The following is a 27,010-nucleotide window of genomic DNA, read 5'->3' on the forward strand; positions in this document are numbered from 1 at the left end:
ATGATGCCTATGTCAAAAAAATATTTCTTAGTAATTATTATTATTCGTAAATAGAAGTTTACTAACGAATTTTAAATTATCGATTAACCTAAAAAAGTACGTCAAACTACGTCAAATGTATCTATGTATTTCATACAAGCTCCCTTACTAAGCGAGCGTTTTGACGTTTGATAAAAAGTTGCCGATTTGACGAGTAGGCATCATCCCTATTATTTCCACGTACCGTAAAACACTCAGACAAACAAATTGTCAAAACTAGATATATCTGTGAAATATATTTGGATAATGAATTCAGTGCCAACATGATTGAACTTTGATAAATTGCAAGTTGTAAGTTGTGACTTGATATAAGTACCTATATTATGAACAAGTTGTATTAACAGATTTAAAAAAAATATCTTTAGTTTACTTTGAATATGGCCAGAATTTCAGGGATTTTAAAATGGCTCTAGGTAAGATTCAGACTGTTAATAAATATCGCAATATAGACGGTTTCACGCGTAATTTACAAATATATTTATAAGCAAAGTAACAGGTATCAAGCAACTTTTATAGACAGTCGGAGCCTTGCCATACGATTTATTTAGAGTTGATGATTCCACCCAACAAATGGATGAATATACAAGGAGCGAAGTCGCCAAAGTGCGCTCAGCTATCGTGCTGTGATTCAGTTATTTTTGAGGGATTATACTTAAACATTCGGCGAGTCACCTGGAAAGTAGATGTCAAATTAGAATTTGGTTCATTTTGATCGATCACCAATTATAAAACAGGACATATTCTATTTCAGTTTAGAGTTTAGAAACAATTGGGTATTTGACTCCATTTTTTTTATTACTTTATTATAAACTAGGATAAAAATAATGACGTTAACTGAAAACACTAATTAAATCGATCAAATAACAAAAAGTTATAAGCATTTAAATATTTCTGATTAGACTGAGATAGCGATATAGCATTTTGACGTCACACCTTACTAATGCCATAGTAGCTTCGTGCGGTTTCATACAAATTTTCATTTTGCGAGAAAAGGAATAGTCCCTCCCACTCCAAAATTAAAATGGCTGTAACTTTGTAAATCTTTGTTGGATTTTAATATTTTTTTCAGCATACGTCATTATTTTTATCCTAGTTTATAATAAAGTAATAATATTTATCAAATTCAAAAGTAGGAAAATACCCAATTTAGTGTTACCAATTCAAGTTGTTTTAGCTCACGTATTGCGATAACACTGTGCTACAGATGTGCTTGACAACATCCATTTCAGCTCGACAAGATTGGTGGCAACTAAAGTTTACCAATTCGTTACCAAAGTCAATAATAGTTGTCTCAATAATTAGTTGATGGTCTGATCTGATGCGACTTAACTCCTTTCATAAAATTAAACTGAATAAGAAAAATTATAGGATGTAAAAATGAATGAATGACTGATTTTTACATGTAGATTATAGACATTTAATATCTAAACTAGTCGATGAGTGGAAGGAAGAATTTGTGAATATTCATGTAGGGATAGAAGCGTAGTTTTTTTGGCGCAACAATGACGGAAGCTCAGCAGTATCGGGATATCAGCAGATATCAGCGGGAGGTGACGAGAATTCATAGAAAACAATGCGAAGCTATCGGGAAATAAAAAAAAGAAAAGTTGCCACCAATCTTTAAATTGACGGCTTCACAAGTCAACAATCGAGTTGAATTGCCAAGATATTGAAAGTGGTAACTTTTTGAGCAGATTTACAAGGGTATGATCATATTATTTAGAAATAAACAGAACATATGGAAAAGATATACTTTCGCAAGTTAATTAAATTGTAGCCAATGGGAATTTTAAATGGTATCGTTTACCACTCTCTTAACATATAACACCAATTTTTTAGAACTCCCAAAACCTGAACTTTTTTTTATTTCTGAAGAAAACTACTTAATTGTAATAAAAAGTTTTAAAATCGGACTTATTGACATTTTCTCGTAATTCATGGTTGAAAAAAATGTAAGCTTGGTCAATGTTTTCGAACGGCAAATAATTTAATTATTTAAGTATTTAAAAATAACACAAATATTCCGAGGGGCATGTATACCCAAGCTCAAAGACAAGAAAAGAGTTCAAGCATTAGGAGTTGTGGGAGTGTGTTGTGTTCTACGGTTTCCTGGGAGAGCGGTGCCTCCACATAGCGCTCATTGATGTTACGATACCAAACCACGTCAAATTGTTTCTGTAGACAAGGTTTCAGTGACGGTACTCGACGCTGCATGCGGCTGCTATTTTTTTTCAGATTGTGTACCTATGCTGTGCAGGCGCTACTGGAGAGACCCTACTTCAGAGAGATCGGGGGGTGTAACGTCTTCCTAAGGGCGCCTCCTAAGGATAACGTTAGACTTGACTAGTCCGTACGTCCCTGGGACCGTGGCGTGAGTCTACCTCCGGATGACTTTAGAAATTGGACGGACGGAAGACGCTGTAAAGAGGTTGTAAATGTGGCTACAAGACAGGGTGCATTGTCGATGAACGGCTGCTATGTGGCGGCACCGTTATTCTAGTAAACCGTAGCTTTGGTGCTAGTGTGTGTGTGTGTGGGGGGAGGGCGCGTGTTACCTCCTGCACGGCGCGCTGCGTGGCGTCGCGCGAGGTGAAGGTGACGAAGGCGTAGCCGCGGTTGGTACCCGTCATAGGGTCCATCATGAGGCGCAGGTCCCATATGTCGCCGCATCGCTCGAACAGAGGAATGAGCTCGTCCTCGTACATGTCCTTGGGGATTTTGCCGCAGAACACCTCGCAGCCCGAGCCCGGCGTCCCGCCCTCCCAGCCCGGTGGCGGCCCGCCATACTTGCGCTGACCTGTGCCATCGATCGTGTTAGCTTAACCTGGAGATACTTCATGCTGAGGCAGTAGCCTTATAAGCTACTTTTATTTGTCAAAATTCACTTTGTATTTTCTAACTCGTATACCTAGTTCTTCAAGTTAAATTTTAATGATTAGTTATGTCTGCACTAAACCGCATCCAAACTGTAATGTTTCAGTCAGCATGCAGTGCAAAGGCAGCCCCTCTGTACAGACCTTTACGGCGATTACGCACTGCACTTCCGTCATCCGTGAGAATACCAGCGATTATCTACGACATAATATGTCATAAGCTCCCATACAAAACAAAAAGGAACGTATTTTCACGGACTCGGGTCGGATGAGTGCGTAACCGCCGTTAGTCAGTAGTTCACAGGAATGTTTCAGATATAGGTGAAAGTATGAACGTTTTTACTCAGCGAGAATCTTGGCGCGAGTCTGGTCTGGACTCAGCATAAAAATGTTAATGAAGGGGTGTAGGTATATATTGCGCATTTTTTACCATCGATATAAATGACAAGATAGGCCCAAGCGAACAAAATTTTTCACGGTTTAGAAACCAAATAAATCAGCGCCACCTCTTAGATACTAATGAACGATCCGTTTGAAGTCCAGACATCACTGAGGTTGCATTGATGCTACATCACCAATGAGTTGGCGCCATATTATTTGTTCAATAACTCTGTCCATACGAAGTAATATATAAGTCAATGTTTTTTACTATCTTATTTCCAAACACACAAATCTAATGTATTCCAATAAACTTCATTAGCTACTATCAATTTTATCTAAATGTAGGTATGTATTGCGATAATACAGTTGAAATAATTATGCAATGGTCATGCTTGTTCATATCGGGTGTGCTGATTCCGAGACCTATCGGATATCGCATTAAATTAGATACGGTATCTAAAATCTACCTATATGTATAGGCAGGTATTATGAAAAGTATAGATAGGCGAAATGGTACCAATTATGTTCGAAATTATGTCAGAAGCTGTGATAGCCTAGTGGTTAGGACGTCCGCCTTCTAATCGGAGGTCGGGGGTTCGATCCCGGGGACGCACCTCTAACTTTCGGATTTATGTGCGTTTTAATTAATTAAATATCATTTGCTTTAACGGTGAAAGAAAACATCGTGAGGAAACCTGCACGCCTGAGTTCTCCATAATGTTCTCAAAGGTGTGTGAAGTCTACCAATCCGCACATGGCCAGCGTGGTAGACTATGGCCAAAATCCTTTTCACTCTGAGAGGAGATCCGTGCTCTGTAGTGAGTCGGCGATGGGTTGATCATGATGATGATGATGATGTTCGAAATTTGTAGAAGTGTTGGTTCATAAAGATAAGTCGAAACAGCCTAATGTTTGAAATTTGATTAGTGCACGAGGACGAAGTCGCGAGCAGAGAAGAAGAAGAATAGAAATTATTTGCTGCTTCATTTACATGAGCTAGTGTTAGAGTAGTGACGTGAAATCAAAGCAAAATAAGACGATTCATAGGCTACCTAGCGTCAAATGTAGGAACATTTGACCCCTGCCAGTGACGTCGACGTCTCGACGTTTTGTTACAAGTTCCCTAACTGTCGTGAGCTGTGTCAGCGGTCTGAAGCTATGGTCGGATTTGGTTTGGCTCACCTGTAGTGACGTCTTATTTTTTTTTTTTTTTTTTTTTTTTTCGTAGGAGGGGAAAAGTACCTGTAGTGACGTCTAACGTGTACCCGGTCCGCGCGAGGATCTGCTTGATTTTCTCCTCGTCGGGCCCCTTGACCTGAGCAGGGGTGGCCAGCGCGGGTGCGCCTTGCGCCCCCGCTCTGCTTTTCTGTCTGAAACACCCCAGTGTTAGTGGTCAATGCACATTTTATGATGTCAAGAGAGATATAAAAGAAAAAAAAGAAAAACGTTAATTTTTAAAGCTGTACCACACATTACCAGTTAGACCTGGTTAGGTTATCTCGGCGCCTCTAATACTTGAGTAGTAAAGTCAAATGACCTCAAGTAGAAGAAGCGCCGGAATAAAGTACCTATGTCACGTGTGGTACAACCCGAAACACAATAAGCATACCTAAGGACGTGTTTATGTGAAACGCACTGGTAAAATTTTTGACCGAATGAGAGCGTTTGTGCACTCATTCGCATTCGTTTTGTAAAGATATGATTCGTTATGGCCGCCATGCAAAATGTATGCAACGCTTTGTGCACTAATTTGATTCGTATTTATACGAATCCGTCAAAATACAAATCAAATGAGTGCACAAGCATAATAATAATAAACCAGCCAAGTGCCGTTTCCGTACTACCAAAAGTCGTATTTTTTCGACATTTTGCACGATAAATTAATCTGTTTTAGACTGTACATTTAAAGCCTTTTCATATGATTCCCCCACATATAGGTACCTACTAGGTAAGTTGTCAGTTTCGAATTTATTCCTTTATTTGTGCTATAAGACCTAACTACCTGCCAAATTTCATGATTTTAGGCCAACGGGACGTACCCTCAGGTACTTTTTTTAGGTTTTCTTGACAGACACGACAAACAGACTGATAGACGGACGGACAGATAGACAGACAGACAACAAAGTGATCCTAAAAGGGTTACTTTTTCCTTTTGAGGTACGGAACCCTAAAAATTAACCAAATGAGTAATAGGTAGGTACTCGTATTTCAAGGAAATATTTGTATAGTAATGTCACTCGTAGCGGCTCTTTGTTCAAGGTTGTCACCCGTCGTATAAACTTGTAGGAGCTGCAAACATGCGTCACGCGCCTTCCAGAGGATAATGACCACGCGTAATCTAATCTTGAACGTTATGAGTCGCCGCTGAAGTATCCAACAATGTCTGTTCAGTGTTTATGGCATGCATTCAAATTATAAACTTGGTTAACCTTTTACGCCAATTACATTCGACAGCACAGAACACAAGTCATCAGTACCCTTATTATAAATATGAAAGTGTGTTTGTTTGTTGGTTTGTCCTTCAATCACGTCGCAACTGTGATTGACGCGATTTTTTGCATGGGTATAGATAAAGACCTGGAGAGTGACATAGGATTCTACTTTTTATCCCGGATATCAAAGAGTTCCCACGGGATTTTTAAGAAACCTAAATTTACGCGGACGAAGTCGCGGGCATCATCTAGTTAAAAATAATTTATAAATACATATCAATAATTGCAGAACCGGCAGGACTCGGTCTTCTGGGTTCGCGCCCGACGCGGACGCCTTGATCGCTAAGCCACGGTTTCGCTTACTGCCAGTGACGAAATTTGTGATATGTATGTTTACTCAGTACTGAAGGGACTGTTAATGCCATCTAGTAGCGACACTTTGCAGTTCGAAACGACGACAATAAAGACGTGTTGTGCTAGCGTAAATTCGGACAACGCTTCTCGTCCAAACACGGTCGATTTCGGATAAAGCTCGCTGACAGACTGCTCGGCGTCAGCAGACGTCTGTAGTTAATTTCCATGACACAAAGGAGCCTCATAGTTATAGGTACCTTGCGACAAAAGTTTTCAACTCATACAGGATTATCTCTTGTACAATACAGGCATGCTTTGTTTCTCGTTTAAAATTTAAAAAAATGTCCCCCAGCTTTGTCTCGTGTTTATAATCTGTCAAATTTCCATCGGCCTCATTTATGGCTAGGTATATTTTTAGGCTCCACTTACTTGTTATGTTAAAGATGGATTAATGTTTTAACTACCCTGCGTAGTTATATAAAGGGCCCCATATACGGTACGATTGATCTTTAAGATCCGATCGAAACGACGGCGACGGGGGGGGGTTAAGTAATTTTTCGTGCCATAATGAAAATTCGTCAGGCTCTCACAATTATTTTATCCCAGCTGGTCGAACCTAGCTGCGCCTCTCTTGGGCTAGGCTTGCTCAGTAGACTTCCTTGCTACACAACTTTTCTAGTAAAACATTTCTAATGCTTGGTTCTTTCTTGGTCACTGATACTTAAAAACCAAGTTGGAAAATCCGATCAATACGCAATTCTACGAAGGATCTTCTCGATCGATTTAAGTCAATTGGGGTCCAGGCCTTGCGGCTAGCCTTCCTTGCCCGATCGTTTCGTTATATTATGAGTATATACACGCCATGCTATCTGGGTCCTTCTATTTTGGTTTGAAAGGTACGCCTTGTTGTGATGAATTCTCCGTGTAATTCACAGGAGCGGAGTCATTTCGTTTGGCTTAGGCTGATTCGGTGGCCTGGGGTGAAGCGTTAACCATCCCATTGAGATATCGATCCATAGTCTGCGCGGGCAGACTATACAATCAGTACTTTTATTATAAATACGAAAGCGTGTTTGTTTGCTTGTTGGTTTGTCGGTTTGTCCTTTAATCACATCGCAATGGAGCAACCGATTCACGTGATTTTTTGGATGGGTATAGTTAAAGACCTGGAGAGTGACATAGGCTACTTTTTATCCCGGAAAATCAAACAATTCCCAGGGGATTTTTACAAACCCAAATCCACGCGGACGAAGTCGCAGGCATCAGTTAGTACAAACTAAATATATAAAAGGAAAAGGTCACTGACTGACTGATCTATCAACGCACAGCTCAAACTACTGGACGGATCGGGTTGAAATTTGACATGCAGATAGCTATTATGACGTACGCATGCGCTAAGAAAGGATTTTTGAAAATTCAACTCCTAAGGGTGTGAAATAGTGGTTTGAAATTTATGTAGTCCACGCGGACGAAGTCGCGAGCATAACCTAGTTAACATATAATTTGTAAGACAGTAGACAAGTTGAGTTAACGCGGACGCGCTAAATAGGGGGCAGCACTCGTTAATAAAAATCATCATCCTCTGGTGCATGCTACACGGAACAAACGATAAGTGTCAAATCAATTTTTCAAGATGACCCACATACAGATCTTTGGCCATCGTCCAATAATAATTGATAGGGTTGCTATGTGCGGGCAAAAAACCGGTTCTGTTTTCATTGTTACCTAAATACCTAAGTACATTTGCAGTCACACCTGCTAGGATGTAATCTTCTTCTCGAGTCACCTCAAACATGGACAGCCCAAAAAGCCGCAACCGCGATAGCTCGGTCTTAAAGGTAGCCGTCGTGGTGAAAAGATTAGTCAGCCTACTGATTTTGTTCATGTAGTAGCTGCTTCTAGGGACGCCGGGTGCTTGTGATCAGTATAAAACTAAACACCATGCGGGAGGCTCTTTTCATGTCCCCTGCTAGGATGTAATGATGGAACATCTAGGATTTATGCGAACGCCATTTGGGTTCCCCGACCTCACTCCATGAAGCCCTCGGCAACCTGGGCGGTCTACTCGGCTTCTGGAGCGAGCTTGGATGGCTGGAGTGAAGACTTCGGCGGGGAGGGGCAATGCACGCACAACAGACGGAAACGTTTAAGTGCGGAGACCAGCCCAGAGCGAAGAAAGAAAGAATCTAGGATTTTTTTAAATCTAGTTTATGACTGATTTCAATCGCTAAAAAATCTTTAACGACATTTGACAGTTTTTGTTAAGCAAATATGACATTCCCACGGCTACGAGAAGGTTATTTCGTCTCACAGGTTAACTTATTTGCCCAAGAGTTTATACGAACAAGATATAATGCGTACATTTTGAGATTTCACTCGCCATTTTCTATGTATCAACTGTCATATCAAAAGTACGATTTTAGTCCTTAATTTAAAATTGAACGTACTTTTGACGTGACAGTTGACACAGAGTGAGATCTCAAAATGTACGCTAAGATATTACTTTTGTTTTATGTATGCAGTATCAGTTCACATAATATGTGAACGATTCAACATTAAATTATCACAAGAATTTGAAAAGCAGAAAAGTAATAAAGTTAAAGGAATTCGCTGAATTGTTATGACAGAATAACTCGCAATTCGCAAACCACATAAACTAAGTATAATAATAATATGCTCCATGCGTAACGAAATGTAACTAGTGTAGTGCTATCAGCTAGTAATCCAATTCAAAATTTACCTGTCTCAGAAAACACACACTTGGGTGAAAAAATATCGGATATTTTTTTTGAATTTAAAATAAATAGGTGCTAAAATACGTCTTTAATTCTCAGTCACACATTTTGACATTTTGTTAGTTTTCATGTTGGAATTGTAAAAAGAGCCCGTTCGGGGAATGACAAATCAGCTCTTAAAGAAATTGTGCATTACAGAGTGCACGATAAATTCACAAACAAAGCGGATGGGCCGGTGAGAATAATGGCAACAAAAGCCCTTTACGAATCACACCACAAAGCGACGAGTCTCGAGTCTTGACACGATTCGCCGTATAAGTACCAGTAAGTTTTATACACCGAAGAACTTTCCCATCGTTTTGCAAGGCTTCGCAGCAAATACATGCTTCGATACATATAACCGCATAGAGAGAGAGAGAGCCAGCCCGTGCCAGGCCTTCGTTATTTTATAAGAGCTGAATGTTTCTCTACGTATTGTCTCCAACACAGGGAGCAACGATGAGACTATGAGTGATCATGGTGGCTTTGCCCGTATAAAACCTTACGTCAAAGCATACAATCTATTTTTTTTGTTCGAAATAGTATTACAAATCACGTCATGTAATGCCAGACTTGCCAGCGCACTTTGACTTAAGATTGAGTTAAAACGAGACAGATGTATGTGAGCGATTTACATTGTGTCTCGTTCTAACTCTGTCTTAATCCTAAGCAAAGTCAGAATGCGTTTTATAGATTTCACCCTTAGTGTAGTGGTAACTCCTGGCCAGACACCTCTTAAGTTTAATAAATTATTAAAGTTTAAGGGTGTCTGGTAGGGGGTTACCACGATACAAAGTGTCTGGCAAATTGCTAGTGGCAATGCATGACGTGTCTTCTAATATTATTTCGAAGAAAATATAAAAAAATAAGACTATACTTTGATGGAAGATTTTTTACACCTTTATTAGGTACCTGTTATTTCCCAAAGCCACTATGATCCAAACTTCATAGTCGCTGATCGTTCTTCCGTGTGTTAGGGACAATACGCAGAGAAACTTTCAGCTTTTATAAAATAACGACAGTCTGGCACGCGCTGGCTCTTAGTCCAACATTTGTATGAGATGAGACCCTTTGCTAATTCAATCCGCGTCACTCGAGGCGACAGACGTGCGACCCTTGGTTTTTATAATCCTTTTATAATTGTATCTTTCATTACAGTGCACTGGAGATGCAAACATTATGGTCTGGTTGGCAACATGCAGCCGCCCTTGATTTTAACTTTCCTTCAAGTTCAAACAGGATGCTATAGAAGCCCAACTACACGGAAACGTATGATACGAATGCCATATTTTTTGAGTGTCCCTTTGATCTGTTCTATCAGTAAGGGTTTACCTAACAGATTTAATAGTCGCTTTTATACATTGTCTACACGCTTCTGCTGTTGCCTCTTCGGCTTTAATGCTCAAGTATTAGAGGCGCCGTTAACCAAACTTACAGTACGCGACAGAAAATAATGTACATAGGCCTTTAGAACGACATTTCGACTTTGTAGAGCGTTGTCTCTGTCACTCATACCTATGTGATGTTTCGTCGGTCTCAACGAAAGAGACAATGCTCTACAAAACCGCTACCTCTTTCTAAAATATAGTAAATAAAATTAAAAAAAATAAAGGTCGATTATTTTCTGCCGCGTACCTACTGTAGGTAGGTATAACTGGTGATTTGTGCACAAATTTCAAAAATAAATGTTTCTTTCTTTTCCTTCTGGTCCTATTCACTACTATGCAGGTAGTATGTAGGTTCCCATAAAGGTGAAGAATTTCTACTCTTAATATCGGCTGATGAAATCTATTGATTGATTTACCCACTAGTAAAATAATTTAAAAAACGAATATGACCGTGCGTAAAAAAATGCATTGCACTATCGTACCTTCTAAGTTATATTATTATTATTATATTCTAGTTCTAGAAAAACAAAAGCTTCACTAAAACAACTGTTTGAAAGCTCGGGCAGATAAGCTCGAGTAAGAGCAGCCATAGTCGGGAGTTGCTTGATGCAGCCATGACAGACTTCTTCAAGTTGCTATTTTATAGTGAACTGCAATCTTCCTTTCATTGGCATACAAGAGATCAAAATTTCAACCGCTTTAGCAAAGCGGGGGACGCCCTGCACACCCGCACGTCGCCCGCGCTTTCACGCACCGGGTTATCACGGGGGCTGTGCGGGTGTCCGAGGCGTCCCCACCCGGATTGCTATCTCGACCTGTCGCGTACCTTTCCTTGATTTTTACGTCAGCTCCCTCCTGCAATCCGCGCCCTACCTTACAAGCCGTTCTCAATGAAACAATATATATATATATATACCTATACCAGTATATTTCAGGCACTCACCTATAGGTCTTCATGACTCCACATAAATAAGCACTTTTATTAGATACATGCTCGAGATTTGAATCTAAAAATTGTCCAAGAACACTTAAAGCACCGTCGGATGGAAATTCTTTTAAGGCGTCTAACGCACGCTCGTCCAACTCTGCGTGCGCTAGCTTTCCAGTCTTATAAATATCGTCGAGCTTGGTTGCTACCTGAAAAGATGTAAAATACATGATTTATAACTGTAATACAACAATCACTAGGTATACCTACCCCTATTATAAATGTGAAAATGTGTTGGTTTGTCCTTCAATCATATCGCAACAGAGCAACGGATCGAAGTAATTGTTTGCATGACTTCATCTGCGCGATTTAGGCTTCTAAAAATCCGTGGAAACCCTTTCATTTTCCGGGAGAAAAAGTAGCCTATAGGTATGGCACTCTCCAGGTTTTTAACTATACCCCATGTAAAAAATTACGTCGATCCGATGCTCCATTGCGACGTGATTGAAGATCAAACCAATAAACCAACAAACAAACACACTTTAGCATTTATAACATGGGTAGTGATAAGCTAAAAATATGTAGGTATGAGGCAACATAAGCCTGAAGAGTAAAATTTCAGCATACGGCCAAATCTAGTGGAACGCGGCTTACGGAATTCGCACCGTCGTTAATTAGGTATGCCAAAGTAAACTTAATAAAAGTTAGTCTTACGGCGATTACGCACTGCACTTCCGTCATACGAGTTCTATCCGTCATCCGTGAGAATACCATTACCGCGATTATCTACGACATATTATGTCATCATAAGCTACGATACAACAAATAGGAACGTATTTTCTCGGATTCTGCTCGGATGAGTGCGTACCCGCCGTTAATTGTGATCGAGAAAGACGCCAAAACCAGTCTATATGGTCAGTGATATCAACATCGGTCTTACAAGATTCTAATAGGAAAATAAAAGCATGGAAAAATATTTCTCATTTCAGGAATTAACTTCCAGCGGATGAGTCAATTATTTCAGTCAACGGAGGCTGAAAGCTTATATCCAGGAAGTTCATAATTAATCAGTATAAACCGGTCAATAAAGCGATACTTGTCAATATTGGTCCTTACAAGATTCGAGTACGAAAATTAAATCATTGCAGAATGTAATTCTTAATCTAATTTCAGGAATTAATTTCCAATGGATAAGTTAACTCTTTCAGTCAACGAAGCTTGAAATCAGGCTTATATCCAAGATGTTTTCTGATCAGAATTAATGCGTATAAACCGGTTAATAAAGCGATACTTGTCAATATTGGTCCTTACAAGATTTGAGTACGAAAATTGAATCATTACAGAATGTAATTCTTAAAATTATTTCAGGAATTAATTTCAAATAGATGAGTTATACTTCTTTCAGTCAACGAAGGCTGAAACCCAGGAAATTAAGCTTAGACTCGATACAATGTGAAATGTCCATTGCGCGCATGCGTGCAAAAGTTCGGGAGCATTTTCGCGGTCCGCACTGCAACGCATTGCGTAACCGTGCTACGATCGCTTCCATAGGGAAAATCCGAGGGAAAATTGCATAATGCAGTAAGCTGCGCCTAGTGTATTGCCTGTCTTGCTCGGAGTGTATGAAAATGTATGAAACACATTACAGGAATCAATCAAGTTCGGGAAATTCGGTACGTTGCATTTACTGTCTGATGTGTTCCTGTCCTGCTTTGCGCATATGAAAATATATGAAACAAAACATCGGATTTAATCGCTCTCACGGGAGGCATAGGTAAGCATTTTCAATAGGGAAAATCGCATACTGTAGCTATTGTCTTTTGTTTCTCTTGCACTGACATATGAAAATGTATGAAATTATAGGACATGACATCTTATCAGGAGTCTAGTCTAGCATAGGTAGCAGTGACTATTTATTGTTAATTTTATGTAGTATCTTCGAATCGAATGAATACAGAAGGTTTCTTATTTTCTTATCCCCAGACAGCGTATACGGTTAACGGTGTAATGTGTATTAGGCACATAAACAACAAATTAGTTACGAAATGTGGGAATCGTTTATGAATTACTTTTAAATCGATATTTTACGCCGATCTCTCCAGCCATAGGATGGCAATAGGTATTATGTGAAAGCTGTTAATACGATCGGATCATTTTCATAGTTCAGCTTATCTTAGCTCTGAAGAAAAAGGTTTCAGTGAGCTAAAATGAGATCCTATTAGATAGGGACGTCAAGGGGAGTTTCGTGATAAAACTCGGCAATCGCTAGTGATGACACGATGGCTATTAAGACGTGTCTTTCTAGGTTCTAGGTTGAGAAAGTAAATCTTGAGAGAACGATCGTGACAGTGAAGTGATTTTGTCTTTTCTGTCTCGATAGTTCGTAACTAGTTCTTCAGAGAATGACAATGATTTTGTTTGTAGAAGTGTTATAGCTAGACATCGGAATATGCGCTATCAAATGCATGCAAATCTTCTATAATATAAAAATGATGAATCACAGAATGTGTTGCTCATCGCAAATCTCGAGAACCGCTGAACCGATTTTGCTAATTCTTTTTTTATAATGTTCCTTGAAGTACGAGGATGGTTCTTACGGAGAGAAAAATTTAAAAAAAATCCGGAAAAAGAATCGACTGTTAGGCGGTACGAAGTTCGCCGGTTCAGCTAGTATGCAATAAAAATGGTCGAAATATACATATTACACAAAATATGCACTATTAAAATATAAATAAATATTTATTTATTATTATAAGTATAACTGTTCATTAATAATAACGTTTATTTTAACAATATGTACTTATTTATACCAGACTAGCTTATCCCCGCGACTTCGTCCGCGTGGACTACACAAATTTCAAACCCCCATTTTACACCCTTGGGGTTGAATTTTCAAAATTCCTTTCTTAACGTATGTCTACGTCATAATTATAGCTATCTGCATGCCAAATTTCAGCCAGTCAGTCAGTCAGCCCAGTCACCTTTTCCTTTTATATATATTTAGATTATGGAAGGAAAAACAATCGAAGCTGCGAAACATTTCTAAAGCAGGCTACTAGTCATTAAGGTTACACTTCTCACGCTGCATACCAACGTATTACGATTATAACGCTAATTATTCTATTTTTTGTTGTTCTAGATCTAAAACTAAGCTAGATATCGATTCATACCTTCATTGGGGCCGATTCTCTTGTACACAATCTCTGAACTAAACTAATTTAACAGGTCTAAATTTAGTGCTATCCTTTCAATCCAATTCCAAAATTATGAAAGGGATAGCAATAGATTTAGACGCATCATTTTAGTTTAGTTTAGAGATTGTGTACAACAGAATTAGCCACAATGTCGTCTATAATAAAATAGTAAAATTATTTTTTGAAAGAGCCAACCTCCTCAAAATTTTGCCCTCTGGATGCTTCTGGAAAATTTTGAGGCAACTTCTTGCGTAGATAACATGAGATAGTACAAAATTGTAAAGCAGTTAACAACGTGAAAGCATTAGGTACCTTACTTATTCATAATTTTTTTTTTTTTAGTTTGTTTACAAATATTGATTAGTATTGCAAAATAAGCTGTGGTAGCCTAGTGGTTAGGACGTCCGCCTTCCAATCGGAGGTCGGGGGTTCGATCCCGGGCACGCACCTCTAACTTTTCGGAGCTATGTGCGTTTTTAAGTAATTAAAATATCACTTGCTTTAACCACAGAATATATAATATGCTTTAACGGTGAAGGTAAACATCGTGAGGAAACCTGCATGCCTGAGAGTTCTCCATAATGTTCTCAAAGGTGTGTGAAGTCTGCCAATCCGCACTTGGCCATCGTGGTAGACTATGGCCAAAACCCTTCTCACTCTGAGAGGAGACCCGTGCTCTGTAGTGAGCCGGCGATGGGTTGATCATGATGATGATTGCAAAATAATAACGTAATAGGTATAGGACGCGATAGGAGATCGAGAAGGCAATCGGGGTATATGAGACGGACCTCGCCGCAGTCGGGTAAAACGCATTTAACAACAAAGTGAGGCGTCAGAAGGAAACAGAACCTGAGATATGGCGCCAAAATGGCATACATACATCCATACTAATATTATAAATGAGAAAGTGTGTCTGTCTGTCTGCTAGCCTTTCACGGCCCATCCGTTCAACCGATTTTGACGAAATTTGGTACAGAGATGCTTGCATACCGGGGAAGGACATAGGCTAATTTTCATCACAGAAAACCAAAGAGTTCCCACGGGATTTTAAAAAACCTATATCCACGCGGACGAAGTCGCGGGCATCAGCTAGTTATGTATACAAGATAATAAAGCTTTAGCATTACAGGAAGCTGGCCCGAGTGAAGGCAAACCAGTCCAACGATTATAACCAGTTAACTAACCAAGCAAAATTCATGCCAGGAGTGGTTTCTACTGTTTCATCAATTTAATTATTATAGTTATTACAGGACTAACCGTCTGTTCACACTACACGATCCGATTCATTCAGATTGGACGTCAATGCGTTGGGATCCATCAGTACCCTTAGTATAAATGCGAAAGTGTGTTTATTTGTTGGTTTGTCCTTCAATCACGTCGCAACGGTGCAACGGATTGACGTGATTTTTTGCATGTGTATAGGTAAAGATCTGGAGAGTGACATAGACTACTTTTTATCCCGGAAAATCAAAGAGTTCCCACGGGACTAAAAAAAAAATTAATTCCACGCGAATGAAGTCGCGGGCATCAGCTAGTAAATCCATAATATCCATCCATACTAATCCATACTTTATATTATAAATGCGAAATTGTGTTTGTCAGTCTGTCTGTTACCCTTTCGCGGCCCGGTAAGAAACTTGGTAGAGATAGCTTGCATCCAGGAGACGGATATAGGCTAATTTTTAACCAGGAAAATCAGAGAGTTCCCACGGATTTTTTTAAAAACCTAGATCTACGCGAAGTGGCAGGAAATATCTAGTAACATTATAAATGTGAACAAATAGGTCCAGAAACCTCGAAAATCGGTTAACATACATTAAAAAAAAACGGGCCGTATTGAGAACCACCTCCTTTTTGGAAGTCGATCAAAAAAGTAGCTAAGTCAGTAGTAAGCTAAGGAAAATCAAAGAGTTCCCACGGGATTTTTTTAAACCTAAATCCACACGAGGACGTCATCTCAACCTCTCGCGTAATATAGTAAGTTTTTGCCATGTTTTTTTGCTAGTGTTCTGGTTACACCCTGTATATACCTATAACTTATATTGTTATCAATTTGAATTCCCCCCAAGGTTGTCTTAGCAACAATGATAATTAAAATTATATTTTGCCAATGATAAATGCATATCAAAGGTCAATTTCTCTAGAGAAAGTAATAAAGTAAACCTTGCTATGGCGATAATCCAGTGCTAAGTCAGGTAGGTCATACTTTTTAACAATATTTATATTTTACAATTGGATGTGGTTATGCAAATCTTACCTATGTATGGCTAACATACTTAGGTACACAGTACGCAGCCAAAAGTGATGAACATCGATCTTTAGAAGGATATACAAGATTTGTAGAGCACTGTCTCGGTCGCTGAGACCGACAAAGCGTCATATGGGTATGAGTGACAGAAACAACGCTCTTCAAAGATGAAATGTCATTCTAAAGACCGATGTCCATCACTTTCGGCCGCGTACTGTACTTCATTTTGATAATGTAATAAATATTATTTATTTATTATTATTATTTATTATATAATAGATAAGCTGTGATAGCCTAGTGGTTAGGACGTCCGCCTTCGGAATCGGATGTCGGGGGGGATTGATCTCGGGCACACAGGTCTTAACTTTTCGGAGTTATGTGCGTTTTAAGTAATTAAAATATCACTTACTTTAACGGTGAAGGAAAACATCGTGAGGAAACCTGCATGCCTGAGAGTTCTCCATAATGTTCTCAAAGGTGTGTGAAGTCTATCAATCAGCACATGGCCGGCGTGGTAGACTATGGCCAAAACCCTTCTCTCTGAGAGGAGTGTAGTGTCTGTAGTGAGCCGGCGATGGGTTGATCATGATGATGATGAATATTTAGATCAGTCTTATAAGATTTTGCTACTTGTCTAATCCAATAAGAATCTAATGCTACAACCAAAATTGTTATCCGTACCCTTATATAAATGCGAAAGTGTGTTTGTGTGTTGGTTTGTCCTTCAATCACGTCGCAACGGTGCAACGCATTGACGTGATTTTTTGCATGGGTATAGATAAAGACCTGGAGAGTGACATAGGCTACTTTTTATCCCGGAAAATCAAAGAGTTCCCACGGGATTTTTAAAAAACTAATTTCACGCGGACGAAGACGCGGGCGTCAGCTAGTCAATAAATAAATACTTAAGTACTATTAAACTTACTAGCTTTTTAATATCACATCTTGTATCAATTTATTAAATTTTTATTTTTTACTAGAGAATGCCCGCGACTTCATCCGCGTGGATTTCGTTTTTAAAAATCCCGTGGGAACTTTTTGTTTTTCCGGGATAAAAAGTAGCCTATGTCCTTCCCCGGGATGCAAGCTATCTCTGTACCAAAATCGGTTGAACAGTTGAGCCGTGAAAAGCTAGCAGACAGACAGACAGACACACTTTCGCATTTATAATTAAGTACTTAAGGATTTTAAAATAACACCTTTTCTATAGACTATGAAGTGAGAATTATCAATTTTTGAATTTGATAAATAGATCAGTTTTATAAGATTTTGCTACTTGTCTAATCTAATAAGAATCTTATGCAACAACCAAAATTGTTTTAATATCACATCTTGTATATATATGTATCAATTTAATCAATTTTTTAACTTTTTAAAGTGCTAAAGGATTTTAAAATAACACCATTATCTACAGACTATGTTCAGTTCAAATGAAGTGAGAAGAATCAATTTTTGAATTTGATTTATCTTGCATAACCATATCCATTAATCAGAATGTTCTAGTAAAGTTTCAGGTGTGGCATAATTTTAAATATATACCTACCCACCTTTCCGTTATGATTTCAACCTACTTCATACCTAATACCTATGTTACTTCATAATATTATCATAGTAACATTATATGCATCTACATTCCTATACCTACGTATTATAGGTAATATTTAGATTTTATGCCAAAGGTCCAGAAGCAACATGTGTCATTTTCAACACAAGTAGTGTTATAGGAAGCTGCCAAAATTAGTACTGGCCAAGGTGTAAGCAAAAGGAGCGGCAACATTTTTGTTCAGAGTGACCAATCTAATGCATTATGTTACTAAGAGTGAGATTTATAGATTTAAAACGAGACAGATGTATATATCTCTGACATAAATCTGTCTATTTAACTCAATTTGAAGTCTGAGCAAAGTCAAAGTGCGCTCTATAGCTCTCAGCTTTAGTTGTCGCCCAGAAGTCAGCTTTTTGCAAATGGGTACACTTGCAGCAATTCGACTTCTGCAAGTTTTATAGACTAAAAACTTGCACAAATTGACAAGTTGACATAACACTGACAGCAACTTCTGCAAGAAAACTTGCCAGTGGACACTTGGTCTTCGTACTTTATGCCATGATTATTATAATAATTTTATCACATTTGTGAAATTACCTAGAAGTATTTAATTTGAATTTACTAGGTACTAGGTAGCTAGGTTATCTTATATTTTTGTAGCGTGCACTATAATTTAGTCTTTAAAATTGAAATTCATGTTCCATCCTTTTTTAGCAATATCAAAAAGAAAAAGATGCAGATACTCTAACTTTAGTTTAGAGAAAGACAACAGAATTAGCACCAGTATACTGTTATTTACTTACTCCTAATACTTAAATTAAGAGATGCACTTGGCTAGCGTGGTAGACTAACTAACTATGCAAAAAAGTTACCCGTTCAGGACCAGTGGGCCGTCAACGGGTTCAGATCATGAAATTATGAGTAAATTACTAAAAGCTACTTAATTATAAAATTGAAATATGTAATGAATAAATAAATACAAGTATTTAATTTATTAGGTAATTCCTATTAGAATCTTGTAAGATTTTTAAGTTTTTATATAACCTACATTCTGGGATGAAACACATATGACAACTTGTTACATAATAAAATGACTTGAAAAATAGTTTTAAGTATTATTTAAGTACCCAATTAATTGAATATATAATAATGTTATTTAATACAATAATTAAATACCAAGATAATTTGGTATTTCTTACTTAAATTAAGTTTTTGGAAGGCGTGTTTAAGTATTTGAATATTATTTTCTTTTATCAGATGATAACAATTACTTAATTAATCAATTTTCAAAAGTTTATTTCAAAAGGATCAATAAGTAGATATAATACTAGATAAGAGTTTATATCCTAGTTTAAGCTAAATCCATTATATAAGGCAGCAAAAATCAAATAAAGTTTTGCGTTAACAAGAAACTGTACAACGGCAGAACTTAAAACTTGTTGAAAATATTTAAAAATTGTGTATTATATTGCTATCCTTGGGTTCAATAGGTGTCTAAGCTAGCTTATAACAGTGTGTATGAAACGTTTAAACTCACCTTTGGGTCCAAGCCATATTCTATGAGTTTGCAGTAATCTGGAGTGCGGCCAACGTCTGAGTCCTTGCCAGGGACCTCTTCAATGGATATTTCTCCATTGCCCTCCGCCATTCTGCACAATTATTAATTTTTTGATCACGCACTACACTTACACACATTTAAACGCGTCGTCGGAGCCTTTAGGTACTTTCAAACTAACTTTATAAGAGCAACCTACTGCAGGCACAGTTCTCTCCGAGGTTCGTTACAGACAGGCTACTGATGATGTCATGTACTATCGAGAGAGCGACAATACGAGACAATGCTAATATTATACATCACAAAACTGTTATCTTACTGCGTTAATTACTAATAGTGTATGCGAATAATTATGCAAGAACAACAACAAACAATATTTACCTTATTTTACAATTTTTTGTAATTTTGGAAGAAATGACAACTCTCTAATTGTCCGAAAAACAAAAAAACAAATGACGTTCAAACATAAGAAACTGTGAAACAATAGGATTCTGCACTCCTCATTCCATCCGGGTAAAAGCGGATTTTTAAAAAGCGAATGCTCGGGTCATCGCATCCTTCTAGTGATGTGAAACGAATTTTGGAGCCTAAAATGAAAATTTTAGTTACAACAAAAAGTTAACAACTACACTTAACAACAAAAGGATATTCGAAATCCGGCGGTCAATGACCGAAATAACACAGAGTATACTCGTAGTTCTTTTAAATTGTTATTAAACATCACTTTTTAACGAACAGACACTGTAAAATCACTTGTATAGTCCTCTTCTATCAAAATATAAACACTAAGTAGTAACTTTCCGCGCATAAAACTTTGGCAAATGCGAAACTGCAATAAGTTGAGAGTGCAACTGCATTGCACTTGATAAGAACCGGCCGGCGCGCGCCTGATTTTCCAAGAAGAATCCGATTGGAATGAGCACATGGGATGCCAGAAGATAGTAAACACTATAACACACTATCACTTTGCAATATTATAGACCTGGAACACCGTACACGAAAATAATTACCTATTAATTTTGCTAGTTGGTGGCCGAGACAGATATGGCGGCACCGCGCGACGTCAACGTGACCGCCAATACGGGGTTCTCATAACGACGCGCGCGGGACATGCAACGAGGAGTGCATTCAAACTTTCAAAGGTGATAATTTAAAAAAAAAAAAAAAAGAATCTCTCTGCTTTCAGAATAAATGCGGCGTCAGCGAATGATGAGATATTTTTATTGCACAGAGAGTTTTTGCAATGATTGAGAATAATTTTGAATGTGAAAGAGCGCGGCGCGTCGCGCAAGGCTGCCGGCCGCGAGGTGAGACAGGCTAGCGGCAAGACGGCGGCGAGTGAGAAGCCGAGAGCGAAGGGGGGAGGGTGTTGCAACCGGCGGTGCAGGCGTGCAGCAGCGGCGACGCCGCACCGAGCTCGATTGCATACTTGCATATACACTCACACTCGCAAACCCTCTGACCTTCGTTACTTCAAGTCGTAATCGATTCACAGAAGAGTTTACCTTTGTTACACATAGTTTCTTTGATAAACTTAAACGATCAAAAGGCTGCTTTATGAACCATCGCCCATGTAAATCAGAAAAAATATAAAATGAAATTTTTATCGTAAACGTCATCAACTTTATATTTTGCAAGAATCATTAAGATACAAAAATAATCTTTATCAAATTAGAATATTCATATTGGATTGGTAAACCATTTTCCAATAGACAGGCGCTAAGCAAATAAGAATTATTCTTAAAAACAGTTTTATACCTACCTAACTAGTTACTGATTTTTTTTAAATAGTGTGTAGGTATATTTTTTTAACCTAACCATTAATAAATAAGTTATGATACAATTACAAGCAAAATATCTCACCGCACGACCCGAAAAGATCACACGGTTACTAATCGACTACGTCCAATAGTGGAACAAGGTTCATTACTCTTTGATATGGAAACGAAGGGATAAAAGAGTTAATCGCAATAACCCCCTTGCTTTACTTCGCTTCACCTGCTGATTATTGAAGCCGTATGTATTCGCGACACATACACAAAACTGGCCTTCGTACTTCACGTGTATGTGTAAGAAACTTGGATCTGTATCCGCCGCATAATGCATATGTGGGTAGATACTTAGATAGAGCGGCTACTGCGGGTGCCATGCTTTGTGCGAACGCATTTCCAAAGCGGCCCTTTCACCGCAAATATGAATCTTACACGAAGCCTATGTCGCGTCGAGAATCGCTTAGTTCATACAGACTCGCTTCACAAAGAACTCGTGTGTAGTATGTATGGTGTAGCGGCACGACAGACACACTTCCTTTCTCACATTTTCTTGATATCAATAGCGTTAAAATACAAGCTGTAAAACGAACTCTCCCCGAGTTTCCGGTGGGTTAAGTCTTCTTGATAAAGGTTTCGCTCACCTCACACGTCTGCTTTATTCATATGCGATGAATAGTAGGTAGGTACCTACGACTCATTATGTTAGCTCATTCTACATGCCTAAGTGTAATTCGATAAATTCGATACCTACGTCACATAACAACAAAACAACAAAAAAAAATCAAAATTAAAGTGGTAGGTACATCACTATTTTGGAATTAATCAAATCATAAATGTCATTTTGACAGCCACTTGTTGTCTATAATTTTTTTTTTAAACAAATTAGCCAGTAATATTCATAAAAGCTCGTGTAAAAGCTAGTTTCTACGGTGTAAACGGTAAAACCTGTTTATTGAAAACATAAAGTGTAATTTCAATCTAAAAAGGTTTTCCATCAACAAGTCGCCAGACTCCAAAAGTAAAGTTTGTATCCAAATCAAATTGCTACTCACTGATTCTCGAAAGGACCTTAGAAATAGCGCGAATCATCCGTCACGGACATCTATAAATATCCATTTTGCAAATATACAAGTATAGCTTCGCAGACCGCGCCGGCCGCGCCGCGTAGTCGCGTACTACATTCGCGATAAGGCACTTAGTGCGTATTTTAAACACGTCAACAGTTCATTGACCCTCGCCGTTTCGCACACTGTACGTTGCCGAATTTATTATCTGTAGATTTGTAGGTCGACGTCGTCTCAACCGCTGACGTCAGGAGGGCCCATCGCACAGATGACGGTGACGTCACCCCGCCGAATCCAAACCACCAGACACCAACTAAACTGAACTAGCCACAAGTCACTGACCGGTGTTTCTAGTTCTATCAAAACACGGCAAACTATGCATTATAATACTTGCCCTAATCTAACCTGTCAGAATGAATAGTAAAGTAGCACATACCTACCTATTATTCGTTCGCCATTTAGGTAGGTATGTGTGTCGAGGTCAATGCTTTTTTTCCATTTCAAGGGCAAACGTATTTACTATGTTTTGTTTGAGCATTTAAATTATCATTTACATAATCATATTAAAAACATACCAATTCCTATCCACACGGCACACACCTACTTCAACTAGGTAGGTATACTAAACACTGATAAAGAATCAAACTAGTGTAGTATTTTAAACGTTAGCATCTAGGTAACATATTCTAGGCATTAGGACGTGTTACCTTAGACACCCTAGGACATGTCTGGGTACCCTAAAGTAGCTATCCTAATAATGCCTTTCTCCTTCCTATACATTCCTAGGGTTAAGTCTTCAATTCCTATGTACATCTGTTTAAATATCTACCTAAATAGCCTCAATAGTTCAACGGTCAAGAGTGGACTGAAATCCGCAAGGTCGACAGTTCAAACACAAAGCCCACCCGTTGCTCTATTAAAGACAATTAGATGCGATTTGTTTTCGTCGATTTCGTCCGCATGTATTCAGTTTTTTTTTATCCCGTGAGAGCTCTTTGATTTTCCAGGATAAAAAGTAGCCTATATGTCCATTTTCAGAATGCAAGCTATTTCTGTACCAATAAGATGATGCTCGCGAATTTTCCACATGGATTTAGGCTTTTTGAAAATCCCTTGGGAACTCTTTGATTTTTCGGAAGAAAAGTAGGTACTTATGCCTGAGCCTATGTCCTTGGCCCTGAGATGTCAGCTATCTCTATACCTTTCGTCCAAATCGGTTGAACGGATGGACCATGAAAAACTAGCAAACTGACATACTTTCGTATTTATAATATTACTAGCTAATGCTCGCGACTTCGTCCGCGTGGACTACACAAATTCACCCCCCATTTCAGCCCCGTAGGGGTTGAATTTTCAAAAATCCTTCCTCACCTCGTCACCTTTTCCTTTTATATATTTAGAAATATATAAAAGGAAAGGGTGACTGACTGACTGACTGACTGATCTATCAACGCACAGCTCAAACTACTGGACGGATCGAGCTGAAATTTGGCATGCAGATAGCTATTATGACTGAGGCATCCGCTAAGAAAGGGTTTTTGAAAATTCAACCCCTAAGAGGGTAAAATAGGGTATTTTAGCGTTTAAACTACCGTGAGTGATTTCCATTATAAATACCCCCCATTATAAGGACCCCGTATGGGTTCGAAACTAGTCGGGCTAACGTCGACTACACACGTGAGTAAGCCGGGACAGATAGTATTTATAAGGGTAAAATAGGGGTTTAAATTTTTTGTAGTCCACGCGGGTGAAGTCGCGGGAATAAGCTAGTTTAGATATATTTAGACTAGCTTATGCTCGCGACTTCGTCCGCGTGGACTACACAAATTTCAAACCCCTATTTCAGCCCCGTAGGGGTTGAATTTTCAAAAATCCTTTCTTAGCGGTTGCCTACGTCATAATAGCTATCTGCATGCCAAATTTCAGCCCGATCCGTCCAGTAGTTTGAGCTGTGCGTTGATAGATCAGTCAGTCAGTCACCTTTTCCTTTTATATTTTTAGATTACCATTTAACTAGTATGGATATGGATTGTACTTTGTACGCTTAGTGGAACGTTGTATGGCGTATCAGAATGTAAGAGTAAAAGGAGCGGACATTTTTTGCATAACCACAGTCTAATATCATGCGAATTGGAATCGCAAATCACAATTAGTCCGTGGAAGCATCCCATTGTCAGAGAGGTTCTCGACCTCCACCGCGTACCCATACCGCAGCTTCGCAAGTGTACAGTGGCTCCACGCTTAATTCTCAAGCTCGGTAATTTCAACGATCTCTGGCTTACAAAACGAGTCCAACGTTGAAACATTTAAGTATATTTTTCGACATTGGTCAAGTCTGGGCCAGTGAGCGTCCCAGATCTTTGTAGCTAAGTACAATAATTATTATTATGAAAACTGATGAGAGAATCAATTCAAAATTGACACCGTTTATAAAGTGTTTGCAATTTCCATATGTGAAAAAATGGCGTCTTTATTCGTAGCACTCAACTTAATACTTATTATTATTATTATTATTATTAAGCCTTTATTTATTTATTTCCTTATCTTTAAATACAATATACTTTCTTACAGCTATCTAGTTATTTATTCTACATTTTGTTTTTACCTTTACTTTATGTTAGTTTTGTTAGTACATACCTATATTATTTTTGTTTTGTTTTTATGTGTGAGGTTCACATGTTACATTATGTTACCTTTAGTTAGTAAAAATAAAATTACTTATAACTAGAATTGTTACTTTATAAAACTGTTCTAGTAAAACTGTTTGTTAATAAAATTGTTAGTTTACAAAAGCTTTAAACTAGTTATATTTATATCTATTACTTATTACATATCTAATTATTTATTTGAGTAAGTTTTCACTGTTAGTCCAGATAAGGATCCCATATTTGGGTATAAGGCCTCCCCCCGGTTCCGTCTATATAATTTATGTATTTTTCATTAATGCAGTCTTGAAAAATCCATAATAATTATAATATAATGTAGGTAATTATAAACTTAAAACTAGTAACGTACCTAAACTATATTGTAGCTTTATAATAGCTATCTGTATGCCATATATCTGTAGCCCAATCCATCCAGTAGTTTGAGTTGTGCGTTGATAGATCAGTCAGTCAGTCACCTTTTCCTTTTCTATCTTAAATCTAAATATTTAGATTTAGGTCCTCTCAAACACGAGCGCCAAAGCGAGCATCTAGGGTAGGCACCTGTTGCCCCAGTGCTGATTTGAATTTAGAATGTAAAAAGTGTGTCTTCGATCGCGCCCGGGCTGTGCCCTGTTTATCAAACGTTACAAGTCTTGTATTACAAGCGTTTCTCTTGTAAATTTTTGCATTTTTACAAGAATGCGTTTATCAAAACTACACTTGTAAACTACAAGCTACGAGTAATATCACTTGTAATACAAGTGTTTTTCACACTTGTATTTGTGGTTTTGTTCATCAAAAATGCCTTTGTAACTTGTAGCTTGTAACTTGTAACGAAAAAGTTGGAGAGCGTCTGTCGACTCTTAATTTATTTACAAGTTGTAGATAAACGTTAGATTTTTGTTTGTTTTCATATTTTTCGGGAATATCTTAGTGAAAAATGTGGTCAAGTGATTCCAGTGAGGATGAAGAAGTCAGAATCGTTCAACCCAGGACATATAGGCAGAGAATAGATTATAACCCTATGGAAATGACGTATGAGTTCAATGAAAGATTTAGACTTTCCGCTTACAAAATGGAACTTTTAATTAATATGTTGGGAGGTCATTTACAAAGAAATACGAACAGAAATAAAGCGCTGTCAACAAAATTGCAATTGCAAATTGCTTTACACTGGATGGGGACAGGATCACAGTACCATGCTGTTTCTGATATGCACGGCGTTACTAAAGGCAGTGTGTGTAATGCTATCCACGGTGTTGTTGCAGCTGTGAATGATGTAATGTTTAAGGAATATGTTAAGTGGCCAGAAAATATGCAGGATGTGGTACAGAAATTCTTTGCTATAAAAGGAATGCCACTGGTTTGCGGGTGTCTAGATGGAACTTTGATTAAAATAGATGCTCCTCATCAATATGAAGAAGCTTTCGTGGATCGCCACGGAAATCATTCTATTAATTGTTTAGTCGTATGCGGCCCAGATAGAAGATTTTACTATTCTTACGCTAATTGGCCCGGGAGTACCCATGATAGTAGAGTCTTAAGAAATAGCCATTTATATGCTCAATTTGAAAATGGCTCGAGACCTTTTCCTAATGGTATCCTTCTTGGGGACTCTGCATACCCCCTGAAGGATTGGCTCATAACTCCTCTAGTAAGAAACGATGATGAAGCCAATGTCCGTTTTCTTCAGGCTCATAAATCAACTCGACGACTGATTGAAAATGCTATTGGCATATTGAAGGAAAAATTTCCATGTTTAAATTATTTGCGGTTACAACCACGATTTGCATGTGAAGTTTTTAACTGCTGTGTTA

General features: G+C 38.2%; 1 protein-coding gene across 12 annotated transcripts in view; it reads right to left on the reverse strand.

Annotated features, from left to right (window-relative positions):
• Positions 1-22,652, reverse strand: part of Syp (synaptotagmin binding cytoplasmic RNA interacting protein) — a 36,181-nt gene extending 13,529 nt beyond the window's left edge. For 4 of the 12 annotated variants that reach the window (XM_069501530.1, XM_034972630.2, XM_069501532.1 and 1 more), the window contains exons 1-6: positions 20,723-21,034; positions 20,094-20,299; positions 19,695-19,806; positions 11,185-11,378; positions 4,536-4,663; positions 2,595-2,836 (exon numbers count right to left, since the gene is read on the reverse strand). In XM_069501530.1, coding sequence (XP_069357631.1) covers positions 2,595-2,836; positions 4,536-4,663; positions 11,185-11,378; positions 19,695-19,805 — 675 coding nt within the window. In that variant the 5' untranslated portion in view covers position 19,806; positions 20,094-20,299; positions 20,723-21,034. Of the gene's footprint in view, positions 1-2,594; positions 2,837-4,535; positions 4,664-11,184; positions 11,379-19,694; positions 19,807-20,093; positions 20,300-20,722; positions 21,039-22,536 lie in introns of those variants that run through there. The other 8 variants (XM_069501535.1, XM_069501536.1, XM_069501529.1 and 5 more) reach the window with 7 other exon arrangements.
• Between the last annotated feature and the right edge of the window lie 4,358 nt (positions 22,653-27,010).

The sequence above is a fragment of the Maniola hyperantus genome, chromosome 10 (assembly GCF_902806685.2).
Source record: "Maniola hyperantus chromosome 10, iAphHyp1.2, whole genome shotgun sequence".
Lineage (NCBI taxonomy): Eukaryota > Metazoa > Arthropoda > Insecta > Lepidoptera > Nymphalidae > Maniola > Maniola hyperantus.